Raw genomic sequence first — 13,689 nt, 5'->3', positions numbered from 1 at the left:
ACGTTGCCCTACTATTCCCGGTCTTCAGCGGTGGTTAAAATGTTGGACTTCAGCCTCTCTGCACATCTGACTCGTTTTCAGACGGCCGACAAGCGAGCATTTCCACCTGTCGATGATGCGACACGGAAGCTAAACTCGATTACGGATCGGCTAACTATTGCTCCAGAGGAAATCGAATCTGACCCTGATTTACTTGAAACGTTAATAGACCTAACACAAGGCTTTTCACACCTTTTACCGAAGCTTCAGCTGCAACTCAGTTACTTGGTGAGCTCCAGTCTCAAGAATTTGGCTCAGGGCATCAGCACCAGTCTTCTATCCGATGCCAGCAACGCTGAGGTCATAGCTCTTCTACCCACCTGGAAGTCTCATATGGAACTTTATGGCTACCTGCAGCATGTGATAATGACGTTTCTTCAGGACGATGTTGCATCTGCGTCGTTAGCTAACACAATCAAATCTGGGAACAGACGGCAGGGTGCAGCATCGTCCACAGAACTATTCAAACGAAGCTGCAGCCAGATAGAAGGGTTCCTCGATGCGATGACTAAAGTATTGGGCTTGAACCTATCTAAGGTCTTCCAGACAACCCCTGAAAGAGATCTCTTCATTGGTCTATTCACGAGACCTTTATTTGTCCTAGTCGAAACAGAACAAGTGGTCAAGGTTCAGTCCTTAAAACTCTTCATAATAAACGTCATAGCCACCTGTGTCAAAAAACATGGTCAGTATTCTAGTGTACAGAATGCAATTCTTTCCAATTTGACCTATTTCCCCCATTTAACTGCTTTTAACGCCGAGCTCTTACAAGTTATTAGCACTGAGTTTGAGTATCCACAACTTACGGAGGATCTTCTAAAAGATATAAGCAACAAGGAATTCAACAGCAAAGATACTACAGGCCCAAAAGCGATATCTAGCTTTCTGGTTTCACTTTCTGAACTAGTCCCTAAAGTTGTTCTTCGACAGATGACTTTACTTGTCAAACTCCTAAACAATAGTTCTTTCACGTTACGGTGCGCAGTGGTGGAAGTATGTGGGAATATTATTGTTGCAATTGCCAAAAATAGGCAAGATATTGAACATCATGGAAACCAGATAGAAGTACTACTGGAATTGTTGGAGGAAAGGTTCCTAGACTCGAACCCCTACGTCAGGAGCAAAGCCATACAGGGATGTTTAAAGGTCTGTGAGCTAGAGTCAAAATTCAACAAACACCGGACACACTGGGTTAAATTAGCTGTGCAGTCACTGCAGGATAGATCCTCACTTGTGCGGAGGAATGTAGTGAAGCTGCTATCAAAACTTATCCTCACGCATCCGTTCACACAGTTACATGGCACCCAGCTCCGACTCTCTGATTGGGAAAATAGGCACAGTATTGCTCTCAAAGAACTCAATAAGCTTTTAAAGGAAGAAGATGATAAGCAACAAGAATCACTAGACGATATTGTGGAGCGCAGTTTAATACTCAACGACCAGGAAGATGAAGAACGTCCAGTAGACGGTTCGGAACTTTCAAAATTGGAAAGAGAATGCGAAAAGGTCAATTCCGTGCACACAGAGGCAATATACAAGATGAAATTAACCGTACTATACTACCACAATGCAATCGGTTTTATCCATTCCATCCATGAGGGCATTAAACTTGCCTGCAACCTGTTGTTTTCGAAGAATAGAAATGAGGTGTTAGAAACAATGGATTTCTTTGTGCTTACTGACGCTTACGGAATTGAACTCAGTTCCATGGGAATTAAAAGAATGCTACATCTTGTTTGGATGAAGGGTTCTAATGATGAAGGAACTAGTATTGCATCACATCTAATGGAATGTTACAGACAATTATTTCTTACCGCCCCTGATAATGCCAATTACAAAGAAAAATCTGCATATGTCGCGAAAAATCTCATAAATTTGACTAAAGATGCATCTGTTGCTGATCTAGCGTCACTAGAAAAGTTGGTGGGTATGATGTATGACGGCAAACTTATAGATCAGCATGTTGTTAATGTTTTATGGGCAATTTACAACAGTGTATCGAAGGGCGAGAGCTCTACTTTCACAACTGACCACATACATGGGTCCATTATTGTTTTAGGGATGCTGGCGTTAGCTGATTGTCAGATTGCGCTAAAAGGGCTCGATCAGCTTCTAAATTCCGGTCTAGGCGATTCAGGCCAAAAAGACCTTATTCTGGCCAGGTTTTCGTGCATAGCACTACAACGAATGGTTCATAGAGACGCAAAATTCTCATCTGATGCTGAGGTTCCTCGACAAGCTGATGCAGTGGACAAACTCCATGCCAAGATTATTGAGTATACTGAAGATCCCAACTACTACGCGATGTGTGAACAAGCTATCAACGCTCTTTTTAGGATCTCCCATAACCCAGATGTCGTTTGTTCTGCCATAATCAAGGAGAAGATTATGATGACATTTGGCGAACGTGATGAACTGCCCTCTGCTAAGTCATCATCATACCGAATAATTTCTCTAGCTCACTTGCTATTCATTGTTGGCCAGGTTGCCATTAAACTAGTCGTATACCTGGAAAACTGCGAAGCCGAGTTTAAGAAGAGAAAGATAGAAAATGAAATGGCTAAAAAGGAGGGAAAAACTGCCGAGGCTAACGCTAATAATGCCGAAGCCGACGTCTCCATGCAACATGAGGATGAAAACCACAAGGAGCTTGAGATGATTGGGGGGACAAACGAAGATGACTTTAGCGATGCAGTAAACTTTATCAAGGAAAACGAGTTATTGTTTGGCGATAACTCTCTTCTTGCTCGTTTTGGCCCATTAGTGGAAGAGATTGTATCTAATACAGGAAGATTTAAGAACCAGATGTTACAGCGTAGCGCGGTGTTATGTTTAGAAAAGTTGATGTGCGTGTCTTCCAAGTACTGTGAACGTAACCTACCCCTGCTGATCACAATGATGGAGAAGTCCGAGGATCCAATAATTAGATCTAATGCTGTGTTAGGTTTAGGCGATATGGCGGTGTGTTTCAACAACCTTGTTGACGAGAACACCGACTATCTCTATCATCGCCTCCATGACGAAAGCATAATGGTCCAGCGAACCTGTCTAATGACTGTGACGTTCCTGATTTTAGCCGGGCAAGTGAAAGTTAAGGGTCAGTTGGGACAAATGGCGAAATGTCTCGAGAATGCTGACCAGGGGATCAGTGATATGTGCAAACTGTTCTTTTCAGAACTTGCAACTAAAGACAATGCTATTTACAATGGGTTCATAGATATATTCAGTGGGCTATCGAGCGATAATGAACTAAACAAGGATTCCTTCAGGCGCATAATCAAGTTTCTACTTTCGTTCATCGACAAAGAGCGTCACCAAAAACAGCTGTGCGAAAAGCTACTAACAAGAATATCCAAAGCAGAGACACAAAAGCAGTGGGATGATGTTGCGTTTGTCCTAAGCAATTTGCCAAACAAAAGCGAAAAGGCCGCTGCAGTGCTGGAGGCTGGATTCAAGTTGGTCAGCGCTAGGGAGTGAACGCACTTCTAGCTGCAGATACCCTTACATAGCTTTGTATCATGTTAATAAACTAATCATGCATTCATCAATGGAACTACATATATTTTAAAGTTTGCTCTTGAAGAGCTGCGAGGGATGGCCGAGTGGGTCGCTCGATTTGCCCAGTTTGAAGTCCAGTGGGAGCTGTTTCGAGTATGATTCGCCGCTTTTTAAGTGGGATTCGACCAGGTCGGCCAACCCCCGAATGAACGTCTCATTCCCGTTTAGAGACTCGCATCTTTTGATTTTGTCCTTGTGCTCGGACTCGCCAATTATTCCCAGATCCACTTCATGTAGCGTTTCAATGTGGTCTGAAGTGAAGGCGACTGGCACCAGTACCAAACCAGGAACTTTGTCGCTGAGGAACTCCGTGATCTGTGCAGTTTGCGCACCCAACCATGGCTTAGGCCCCACTTGAGACTGCCAGACGAGCCTATACGGGTTGCTGAACTTCAGCTTCCGCATAATTTCGTACGCAGTCGCGCCGACCTCCGCCGGATACGCATCACCCGTGTTCACAATGTCCATTGGCAGTGAATGCGCGGAGAAAAGAATGACGACGTCCTTTCTGATCTCCTCCGGGAACTCTTGCAGGGTCTTGTTGATGTTGTCTGCAAACGCTTGCACCAACCCCGGTTGTGTAGGCCACCGGTCGATGACGGACCACTCAATCTTGCGCTCGGGGTCCAGCTCCTTCACCTGACGCCATAATTCGTTTAGACTCGAACCCGTCGTCGCATAGGAAAACTGCGGGTACTGCGAAAAGGCCACCGCCCGCTGCACACCGTCCTTCAGCATCTGCTGGTAGGTCTCGTCCGTCAGTGGACGCGCGTAGCGGAACGCCACGTACGGCCGGTGCGGCGCGCTCTCCGGACAACGCTCGTCCAGCAGCTCACACACGCGCGTCGCCTGATACTCTGACCACTTGCGGATCGGCGAGCCCCCGCCAATCTCCTCGTACTGCTTCGCGATCTTGGGAGTCCGCATCCGCGCAACAAACTTGGCAATCAGAGGCTGGTACTTCGCGCTGATCGGGATCAGATCGTTGTCCGAGAACAGCCGGTACAGGAAGTCGTGAGTCTCCGCCACAGTCGACGGGCCTCCCATGTTCATGAACATCACGCCGGTGCCCCCGCTGCGTGAACCAGCAACCGACGACCCCATCCTTCTGAGAGTAGACAAGCGTCCCGCGTCTACTAAGCCCTGCCGAACTCTGCCAAACATCGTTTTAACCTTATCTTATATCCTACTGTGAGACATCATTTGATGTAAATTTTTAATTGAAGGAAGCCTCATGCAACAGCTAAGATGTGCGGGGCACAGCCCCGCACATCCCACGCAGAAAAAGCCTGACTACCACGCTCGCTCCTGCCGCGGCACCAGAAGGGTCATCTGAGTCAACTGCTCGAGCATTTTTGTGAGAGACCTCCACTTGCGTGTGGCGTAGCTGTCCATCTAAGCGTGCATCTGCACTGCAGAGAACTGCAAGCCATGGCAGATTTGCAGCATTTGAGCCAGTACTTGCTGCGGTAACTGGATTATATATTAGTGTTCACTACAGAGGGTTCGGTATCTTAGTTGGTGCACGGGGCGGCATCGTTGCGTAGGGGATGAAATATGCGACGTTTGAACATCCGGGCAGAATTCGTTGGCCAACACTCCCCCTCGGGGAAACAGCGCAAGGTTAAGAGATATCCGCAAACCATCCAGTAACATCGGCGAGTAAAGAGTAAGAAGCGAATAGCGCTAAGAAGCGGTGGAAGCAGGATGTACAACCCAATTCACGCTAAGCTGCAGCAGCTATGCGAGGAATTCCACATTGATGAAGTGACTCTGAAGCTGGCGATCTGCCTGTTCATTTCGTTCCCGTTCAATGCGTTGCTGAAAAGACTGCCCGACCAGCGGGTCCGGCTAAAGTGTGTGTACATCGTGTGCGTGTCGGCTTTCTACCTGTTTGGGATTCTGAACCTGTACGATGGGTTCAAGACGTTGTTGATTAGCACGCTGTTCACGTACGGGATAACGCGGTTCTACCGCTCGCGGTTCATGCCTTATGTGAACTTCGTGTTTGTGATGGCGCACCTGGCGATGAACCACATTCACATGCAGATGTCGACGGACTACGATAGCAGCAAGGTGGACATCACGGGCGCGCAGATGGTGCTGGTGATGAAGCTGACTGCGTTTGCGTGGTCGTACTACGATGGCACGTATGCGAAGAAGGAAGACCTGAGTGCGTACCAGCTGCATCGGTCGGTGACGCAGCACCCTTCGCTGCTAGAGTTTATGGCGTATGCGTTTTTCTACCCGAGCTTGTTGACGGGGCCAAGCTTTGACTACGCAGACTTTGCTTCTTGGCTCAGGTGCGAGATATTCCGCGATTTGCCGGAGACCAAGAAGCCCAAGAGGCGTTGGTCGCGGGACAAGAACCAGCGCCGCCAGATCCCGAAGTGCGGCTCGTTGGCACTGGGCCGGGTGCTCCAGGGAATCATGTGGATCGCGCTCTCGTTTGTGTCTCCGAACTACGTGAACGTGCGTTCTGTGCTATCTCCGGAGTTCAAAGCCAGGTCTATGCTTTACAAGATGCACTACCTCTACCTCCTGGGCACGACGTTCCGCTTCAAGTATTACGCCGCGTGGATCATCTCAGAAGCATCGTGCATGGTTTGCGGCCTGGGGTATAACGGCTACGATCCGGACACGCAGCAGATTAAATGGGACCGTGTCCAGAATGTCGATATCAAGGCTTTTGAGTTTGCGCAGAATACCAGGGAGTGCCTGGAGGCCTGGAACATGAATACGAACAAATGGCTCAAGTACTACGTCTACCTGCGCGTGACACGCAAGGGTAAAAAGCCAGGCTTCCGCTCCACGCTGTTTACGTTCTTGACCTCCGCATTCTGGCACGGTACTAGACCTGGGTATTACTTGAGTTTTGCTACTGGAGCCTTGTTTCAAACTGTTGGCAAGATCTACCGGAAGAACTTCAGGCCTATGTTCTTGGCAGAAGACGGGAAAACACCGCTTAAATCAAAAGTTATTTACGATTTTATCTGCTCCTGGGTCACCAAACTCGCGTTTGGGTATCTGGTCCAACCTTTCGTGATCTTGGACTTGCGCAAGTCGTTATCCTGCTGGAGTTCTGTGAATTTCTACGTTCACATTGCGATCGCCCTAACCTTCCTGGTCTTCAAAGGTCCGTTTGCCAAACAGGCACAGATGTTCTGCAGACGCTACCACCCTGTGGAGATCGCAAAGAAGCAGCAAAAGAAGGCCGAAGCGGTGTCTGCGGAGGCAGCGCCGACTTTGGGAGACATCTTGAAGGATAAGGCCCAGTTTGAAACTAATGAGGCAGAGAACATGGCAATGATGTTGGGTATCCCCGATCCAAGCGAAGTGGAATTGGAGGAGGCCAAAAAGGATCTGGAAGAGTTCTACAAGCAGTACGATGCCTGGAAACGGAAGAACGGTCTTGAGGTAGAGGAAGAAAACTTGCGCGACGCCTTTCAAAACTTCAAGAAGGAGTTTAGGAAAACGACCAGGCGGATGAGCTTTAGTGACTACGCGGCGTCGCCATCGAAGTCTAAATGAACTTTATAACTCAAGATCGCCCCACGCTGTGCCCGACACAGGCGTGATTGACTTACGATCGTACAAATATGTAGACAAACACCTAAGTAAAGAGCCCAGCCTTAAAATTCATCTGGATTGAATAAGTTGAGATCCAAGTCCATGGATGCGTCTCCATCGTCCACCACCGAGCTGTCCGCATCGCTGGCAGGCGGTGGCTTTCTGATCCCGGTGAACTCAAAGGAGCCCCTTCTGTTATGACCGCCGTTTGCCGGTTCCAGGGTCGATACACCGGGACCCGCAGTGTCTGCTTCCTTTCCTGCCGAAGCCTGTTCAGCCTCCTGGTCGGACTGACCAGGCAAGGAAGTCAGCTCCTTGCTCTTCAGCGACGCCATAGCTAACATGCCTCGTCTGATGGCGTCTTCTGCCGGCCATATGAAATTGTTTGGCCCTATAGCATCTTTATTAAACGTTGGCGGGACGCGGGTGAACTTCGACAGTTTCATAGCATACTCCAGCAGCACACTCGAGTTGACTTTGTCCTTCTGTTTCTTCATCGTGGCCATCTCGAATTCAACCTGCTCAACCATAGGCAGGGAATTCAGGTCATTGTAGCACTCCCCAAGAATACCGAGAATCTTGGCGGTGCGTTCGTCTATATCCTTTGACTCCTCTTCCAGTTTCTTTAGCTGCGAGTCTATGAGGTCATACTTCGGAAGCTGAGCTAGGTTGGAATATAACTTGGAATCAATCTCGATAAGTTCCTGTGCAGCTTCGAGGTCGGGCTGGAATTTATCCACAGATGTCACCAGACGTTGTAGTGATTCCTCATATTGGCAGAGGTCCTCGTATATCGCCACACTGTGTAGTTTGTTCTGTTCGACATGTGATGCATCTTGTGGTTGAAAAGAGGTGAACGAATGCAGTGATGTCGATGACGCCCCTTGCGCTGCGCCTAGTGGTGTAGCCTTCGGTGTTGCGGCTTTACTAAGCTGGTTGGCGCTCATTGGCAGATTAGCGACTTCCGTTGGTATGGAGGAGTTTCTGCGCTTTGGTTTTGCACTGGCTAATGTCGGCTTATTATTACACTGTCCGGTGAACTTTACGGGGCAGAAAGCTCAAGGTACAGGATCTACTACTTAAAAGGAGTAACGGCATACATGAAGCTATACAAAGGGCTGCATCGTGGTACTATGATGTATCACTAATGATGATCATCTTCTGTGAATCCCGGGCAATGCTCATACAAGTCCTCATCGTTGGCATACTTCGTCCCACAGTAGAAGCAGTAACGCAGTTCTGCTCTGAGAAAGTTGTGAAGCTGAGCAATCTGCTCTTCGAGGCTTAGGTCCTCGAAGAGCTCAATCTCGCTGTCACCGGGGATGCCCGCATCGCCATGGATGCCTGCATCGTCGGTGGAGGATGCTGTAAGGCCGGGACTCGCATTGGCAGCTAAGCTATCGCTAGCGGCAACCTGGCTGGGCGTCCCGCGACTGCTACTGCTCGCAGTACTCGGTTGTGAGTGATAGCGATCGAGCAGTCGCATCACATGTCGCCTCCAGAGCACGTTGAAGTCGCGAGCATCGCTCGTGGATGTCACGAGGTCAATGTCGCCCGTCAGTTCAAACGCAATCTTCTGCATACGCGCCAAAACCGCGGCGTTCCGCTTCCTGCTCTCCTCGTCATGGAGCCACTCCCGGTACTCGGCGACGGAGGCCTCTGGATGACCTTCGCCGTCCGCTCGCGGCGGCCGCTGTTTGATACCAGTCCTTGTTCTCTGGCCCACTGCGCTCAGTGGTTGCCGCAGCGCCCTGGAGAGGCCATCGCCTGTCCCCAGGACGCCTCCGGTCTTGTAGCCCATCTTCGCCATCATTTGGAAACCTTTAGGCATCGAAGCGCTCAAATCTACTGGCGCCCCGTGTTTGGGCTCATCCTTGTGCCCGCCCTCAGCGGGCTGCGGCGAGATGGATCCGTCTGGGGGCAGCTCCATGGTCAGGTATTCGTCATCGTTTGCATACGTGTCGCCTGGCCCCCCCTCGGAGCTAGGGTCGGTTAAGTTTGTCGGCAGCTGGACATGCTGTAAACGTCTCTTACGCCGTTTGTCGATATGCACGGCATCTACTTCCGTCTCGCTATCGGTATCAAAGTCGATACTTCTCTTCGCACTGGTGGTACTCATTAGGTGTACGGCGTGGCCATCGGTCCTGTCCGCTTTGGTCGACACGAGCGCAATACGAGGATGCAGCAGAGAAAATACCTTTAATCGTACAGAGTATATACTACATAAATTCCAGAAGTCAATATTGCATCACGAGACAACTATATATAGTAATGATCTGTTCTTTATCATGGGATGCTAGGCTCCTCCTCGACGGACATGGCGGTGCGGGGTCTAGGGATGCCATCCGCAACCATCTGCTCAGAAACAGCCTTTCTTAGACCGCGGCTCCAAAGGTCGTGGTTTTCTCCAATTGGATAGGTCAGGGTACGGTTGGCGAATCCCTCTGGCCCCAGGAAGTTCAGTTGGTCAATTACATCGTCGAGCAACACCGACTTGCCTGCGTCCGCGCCCACACCAGGGTGTCTGACGTTAACAATGTGGATGTGGAAGTGGTAGTATGAGGGCTGGTAGTGCACGTACAGACGCAGCTGCTCGGCACGGATAGAGTAGTTGTAGCACCCGGGCACCACCGCCCTGATCTTCTTACCTATGGACTCGAGCCACTCCTTATGCTCTGGACGCAGGTCCCGCAGCGACCGCACGTCGTTGCGATACGCGATGGCAACTAGATACAGCGAGTCCAGGTTCACACCATCCCACTTCATGTCCGGTAGAAGCACAATCCCATCCTCGGGCTTCGTCTCCACGAAATCCTTGTACACTATGCGCTCCGCCTCCGCGCCGTTGTACAGGATGTTGTGAACCCACTGCAGCCGCCCGTTCTGCGTCATCTCGTCGATGTACGGCTTGACGATTTTCTCGTACATCTCCGGCGTCTCGCGGCACATGTACACCTGCTGCTCCTCGAACTTGCGGATGTGCACCGGCGTCGCCGGCCACACCAGGTTCACCTTCGCCGCGGGATGCTCCTCCACGTCCTGCTCGAGTTCAGACACACCCCAGAAGTACACGTCGTTCTTGCACACCTCCTTCAGTCCCTTGATGTTCTGTGTGCACGTCAGCGCGCCATTTTCCTGCAGCGCGTCCCTGTCCCCGGCCTCCATCGCCTGCAGCGTCTGCGCCTGGAACGTGAAGTGCGTCTTCTCCAGCGTCAGGATCGCATCCTTGCCGTCGATCGTCCCCAAGATCGAGATAACCTTATTTTGAGGATTCGAATTCAGGATCCGCTCGTACTTGAAGTGTCCTAGTAGTTCGTCCAGTTTCATACTTGCTACTAATTGGCCTATGTGCTTTGGATCACTAATCTTGCTCTTGAGTAGCTGTCTACCGCCAGAAGGAGCACGACTGCAGCTAAGAACTACGCGGTCGATACGAGGAAAGCGCCAAGCGAGAAGTTTCTTTGATATCCTCCTTATATACGTTATCGATGAAGCCCCTTATTCGGGGCGTCCGGCGGCGCCAGGGACCATGTCGGACAGAGAAGACTGACGTCAGCATGTTACGTCATCCGAACTCAGGCTCTTCGAGAACCAGTTCCAGACGCATCTCAGCGCATGATGGTACTAGAGGGTCAAAGCTGCGCATGATGGTACGTAAAAGGCCATATGTAGCTCAGCGGAAGACCAGCCACCAGACCAGAAACAGGAAGAACAGGCCAATGAGGGCGACCGGGGCGTACTGACTCAGCAGGAGATCGAAATTGATCTTCTGAGCGGAGCGGCGGTACTTCTTGGAGTCCTGCCTGAGCGAGGCGCTGAGATCGCTCATGCGGTCGAGCGAGTCGCCGCGGTACAACAGGTCCTCAATGTTTTTGGTCATGATCTGCTTGACGCCCAGTAGGTCGGAGTTGAGCTGGTCGAGGTTGCCCTGGACGCGCTTGTCGTTGTAGATCTTCTTGGTTTTCTGCAGGAAGTTGTCGAACGAGACAAATGCGTAGGGCCGCACGGAGGGCTTGACGTACTCGTTGCCGTAGCTGTGCTCGAACTCGTGGCGCACGTCGGCCAGGTATGCAAAGGCGAGGTTGCGGGGGTAGCCGCGCTCGACAATGACAATGTACACAACAGACTGCTGGCGCACGTAGTGCATCTCGTACGCGCCAGACTCCAGTGTGGCCTCGTTGGCGGACTGCGGCGTGAAGCGCGATATGAGCACCTTGACCTTCTTCTTCTGGTCTGCAAGCGAGGGGTCCGTGTCGTCGTCGACGGACGAGCAGAGCGGCAGCCCGTCGTCTCTGAAGATCAGCGTGGACTTGATCATGGTGTGTCTCGTGCGGCCGTGTGGTAGGCGGGGACGCTGCTGCTGTCCTTTGTGCGGCCCGCGGCGGCGGCGATCAAAGATCGCGCACCACGGTCGCCGCCGGGGGGGCTCCAAGACACACGCGCACAGCAGCGCGCGCGTGCCGGGCAATGCAGCGCGCACAGCTATCCTCGCGCCTCGTACCGGTGGCTGCCTTCGGGCGGATTGCGCTCGTCAGCGGTCACGTGACCCGAGATATGTTGCAAACCAAGCCATCGATCGGCATAGGAACGCATTACCAGCCGATTCGAAAACCCTCACAACCCGCCATCTGCTGGTACGACCACCGCAAGTCGCTGGCACTGGTTGCACAGTGGTAGGGTCTTCGTTCAAAATTACTCTGCCAGGGCCGCTCTCAAAGCCTGTCAAGTGCAGACGCACTGACAGTCCGTCAAGATGCGACATTACAATGCTCTGGAAGCTCTCCAGTAGGTTCTCGCGCGCGTGCTAGACAGTCAGGGGCAGGCTTCATCGACAAAGACGCGCAAGGATGTCGCAATTCGTTCGCACAGTCCACTCTAGGGTCGGACGGGAAAAACAGCGCTACTCTGCGTTGACTGGGGCGAGACTGGTAGCCGGCTGCGTGGCCCTCAATGAGGACAAGACCAAGGTGATCATGATACAGTCGCTGGCGCAGGGCAGCAATGGCAACAAGTGGGTGCTGCCGAAGGGCGGGGTGGAGCTGGACGAGCCTGACTTCCGGGACAGTGCCAGGCGAGAAACTTGGGAGGAGGCCGGGGTGGTTGGGGAGATCGTGCGGTACTTAGGGGTGATCGAGGACATGCGGCCGCCCAAGAATTGGAGCGCGGGCGGCGCTGTGCACCCGCCGCGCTCCGAGTTTCACTTCTACGAGATGCGGGTGCAGGAGCTGGCGGACGAATACCCCGAAAAGCACAAGCGCCAGCGCCACTGGTTCACGTACTCGGAGGCCAAGACGCAGCTGCAGCTGGCCAAGCGGCCGGAACTGCTGGAGGCGCTGGATAGGTCTGCCATTGTGAAGTATCTATAGCGAATATTGTGCTGCTATACAGACTAAGTAGATCCTAGAGCCGCTTGTGAGGCACTGTGGTGCGCAGCCACGCCAATCCTGGTGCGCGGATATCAGCCAGAGCGAAAGCCAGAGTAGGGCCGCTTTAAGCGCCGTCGAAAAAGTCTGCCATCAAATCCTGTAGCAGGGGCACTTGGCGTTTTGGCGCGACGTTGAAGAACTCCTTCCCCAGCTGTACCAGGGACTGCTCGTGTTTCTGCGCCTGCTGCGGGTACTGCGACTTGAGCGATGTGAGGAACTCTGGCTTGCCGGCCTGGCACGCGATCAGCAGCAGCTGCAGGAAGTTCAGGTCCGGGTGCTCCTCAAATAGATACAGCTCGGCGTACCCCTTCTCCACGCGCTCGTGCTTGGGCGCCTCGTGCTCGATGTAGCGCGCGAGGAAGCGCCCGGATGCATCGTAGGCGTTCTTGAGGTTCCCTACGCCGAGGTACCCGAACACCAGGCGCCCGAGAAACTCGCCCACCACCGCAGGCTGCTGCAGTTGCTGGTACCAGTCCCACAGCCAGTTAACGTACTCTTCAAGTGAGTCTCTGTTTCCCAGCACGAAGTACCGCTCTGCCTCCACCAGGTACCCCGCCTCGAGTAGCCGCTTCCCGATGACCGAGTGCAGGTATGGGTCTCCGTATGTGTAGCGTCCGTGCCGCACCGACCAATTGTTCATCCCGGTGCACACGTCCCGCAGGTCCGGGTCCTCCAGCTCAAGCCCGACGAGGATCTTCACCAGCCTCCCGACGTTCTCTTCCGTGCACTCCACATTGCCCTGTTCGTAGACTTCCAGCAAGTATCTGGTCAGGTCCACCACCGAAGAGGACTGTCCCACGCCCATTAATGTGTGTATTCCATGCGTTATGAGGTCAATAGCCTGCGGCCACTTCTTGCCCCGTACGTACCTATTTGCCACAGTCCGTAGGGTCTGGTGTGCTTCGTAGTATTCTCCCTCCTTCACCTTCTCGGTGAACCGATCCATCACAGGGGCTAGTTTCTCGTCTGCAACCATGATCTGCTGCTTGTAATCACTCCTAAAACGCCAATCGCTCTGTGGTTGTGACCTGTGGAGGTTAACAAGGGTAGCGTTGTGATTTCTGGGAATTTAAAGCCACCTTATGGACAGCAATTA

The 13,689-nt window shown here is 51.9% G+C and overlaps 9 protein-coding genes across 9 annotated transcripts; 3 read left to right on the top strand and 6 right to left on the bottom strand.

The window, feature by feature from the left end:
• Positions 1 to 39: 39 nt before the first annotated feature.
• On the top strand, positions 40 to 3,516 carry YCS4 (condensin subunit YCS4; the record flags this gene model as incomplete). Its single annotated transcript, NM_212001.2, has 1 exon — positions 40 to 3,516. One exon carries the CDS (start codon positions 40 to 42, stop codon positions 3,514 to 3,516), a length of 3,477 nt encoding a protein of 1,158 aa, NP_986939.2.
• An 87-nt stretch (positions 3,517 to 3,603) lies between these two features.
• On the bottom strand, positions 3,604 to 4,761 carry HEM15 (ferrochelatase HEM15; the record flags this gene model as incomplete). The annotated part of the gene is made up of 1 exon (NM_212000.1): positions 3,604 to 4,761. The coding sequence occupies one exon, from the start codon at positions 4,759 to 4,761 to the stop codon at positions 3,604 to 3,606; it is 1,158 nt and encodes a 385-aa protein (NP_986938.1).
• Positions 4,762 to 5,304: 543 nt separating this feature from the next.
• On the top strand, positions 5,305 to 7,128 carry ALE1 (lysophospholipid acyltransferase; the record flags this gene model as incomplete). The annotated part of the gene is made up of 1 exon (NM_211999.2): positions 5,305 to 7,128. One exon carries the CDS (start codon positions 5,305 to 5,307, stop codon positions 7,126 to 7,128), a length of 1,824 nt encoding a protein of 607 aa, NP_986937.2.
• A 101-nt stretch (positions 7,129 to 7,229) lies between these two features.
• On the bottom strand, positions 7,230 to 8,114 carry MED4 (Med4p; the record flags this gene model as incomplete). The annotated part of the gene is made up of 1 exon (NM_211998.1): positions 7,230 to 8,114. The coding sequence occupies one exon, from the start codon at positions 8,112 to 8,114 to the stop codon at positions 7,230 to 7,232; it is 885 nt and encodes a 294-aa protein (NP_986936.1).
• A 197-nt stretch (positions 8,115 to 8,311) lies between these two features.
• Positions 8,312 to 9,286, bottom strand: CMG1 (Cmg1p; the record flags this gene model as incomplete). Its single annotated transcript, NM_211997.2, has 1 exon — positions 8,312 to 9,286. One exon carries the CDS (start codon positions 9,284 to 9,286, stop codon positions 8,312 to 8,314), a length of 975 nt encoding a protein of 324 aa, NP_986935.2.
• A 167-nt stretch (positions 9,287 to 9,453) lies between these two features.
• AGOS_AGR268W (AGR268Wp) lies at positions 9,454 to 10,494 on the bottom strand (the record flags this gene model as incomplete). Its single annotated transcript, NM_211996.1, has 1 exon — positions 9,454 to 10,494. The coding sequence occupies one exon, from the start codon at positions 10,492 to 10,494 to the stop codon at positions 9,454 to 9,456; it is 1,041 nt and encodes a 346-aa protein (NP_986934.1).
• A 346-nt stretch (positions 10,495 to 10,840) lies between these two features.
• SEC22 (SNAP receptor SEC22) lies at positions 10,841 to 11,485 on the bottom strand (the record flags this gene model as incomplete). The annotated part of the gene is made up of 1 exon (NM_211995.2): positions 10,841 to 11,485. One exon carries the CDS (start codon positions 11,483 to 11,485, stop codon positions 10,841 to 10,843), a length of 645 nt encoding a protein of 214 aa, NP_986933.2.
• Positions 11,486 to 12,014: 529 nt separating this feature from the next.
• Positions 12,015 to 12,533, top strand: DDP1 (polyphosphatase DDP1; the record flags this gene model as incomplete). The annotated part of the gene is made up of 1 exon (NM_211994.1): positions 12,015 to 12,533. The coding sequence occupies one exon, from the start codon at positions 12,015 to 12,017 to the stop codon at positions 12,531 to 12,533; it is 519 nt and encodes a 172-aa protein (NP_986932.1).
• A 124-nt stretch (positions 12,534 to 12,657) lies between these two features.
• Positions 12,658 to 13,569, bottom strand: GET4 (the record flags this gene model as incomplete). The annotated part of the gene is made up of 1 exon (NM_211993.1): positions 12,658 to 13,569. The coding sequence occupies one exon, from the start codon at positions 13,567 to 13,569 to the stop codon at positions 12,658 to 12,660; it is 912 nt and encodes a 303-aa protein (NP_986931.1).
• Between the last annotated feature and the right edge of the window lie 120 nt (positions 13,570 to 13,689).

The sequence above is a fragment of the Eremothecium gossypii genome, chromosome VII, assembly GCF_000091025.4.
Source record: "Eremothecium gossypii ATCC 10895 chromosome VII, complete sequence".
NCBI classification, from domain to species: Eukaryota; Fungi; Ascomycota; class Saccharomycetes; order Saccharomycetales; family Saccharomycetaceae; genus Eremothecium; species Eremothecium gossypii.
This window is presented reverse-complemented; position numbering and strand designations above follow the sequence as displayed.